The sequence below is a fragment of the Buceros rhinoceros genome, unplaced genomic scaffold (genome assembly GCF_000710305.1).
Source record: "Buceros rhinoceros silvestris isolate BGI_N320 unplaced genomic scaffold, ASM71030v1 scaffold31416, whole genome shotgun sequence".
Classification (NCBI taxonomy): domain Eukaryota; kingdom Metazoa; phylum Chordata; class Aves; order Bucerotiformes; family Bucerotidae; genus Buceros; species Buceros rhinoceros.
In genome coordinates, this window is record NW_010416263.1 from 2,712 (window position 1) to 2,991 (window position 280).

Genomic DNA, 280 nt, shown 5'->3' on the forward strand with positions numbered 1-280 from the left:
GTGTGCATCGCCAAAGGTCGTGGGGTCATCGTAGGGGGCTACTCACTTGGCCCCCTTGTCTGAGCCTTCGGGGACTGGGCTGCCCTGGATGGCCGACTTCAGCATGACGTAGTCACGGACATCCGAGGGGATGAAGATGTACCTCAGGTCCTGCAGCAGGGACACAGCCGTGGCGCTTGGGGGGCAAATCCAACCGCAAGGGACAATTTGGGGGCACCTCCCCGACAAGCCCTCGGGGTCTCACCTTGGCCTGGGGTACCTGGGTGAAGCCGTACTCCTT

General features: G+C 62.5%; 1 protein-coding gene across 1 annotated transcript in view; it reads right to left on the bottom strand.

Moving 5' to 3' along the window:
• Positions 1 to 280, bottom strand: part of ST6GALNAC2 (ST6 (alpha-N-acetyl-neuraminyl-2,3-beta-galactosyl-1,3)-N-acetylgalactosaminide alpha-2,6-sialyltransferase 2) — a gene marked incomplete at its 5' end in the record, with an annotated part of 2,064 nt that overhangs the window by 1,450 nt on the left and 334 nt on the right. The window contains one exon of the mRNA XM_010137757.1: positions 47 to 150. Within this exon, the coding sequence (XP_010136059.1) occupies positions 47 to 150 (104 nt within the window). The remainder of the gene's footprint in view (positions 1 to 46; positions 151 to 280) is intronic.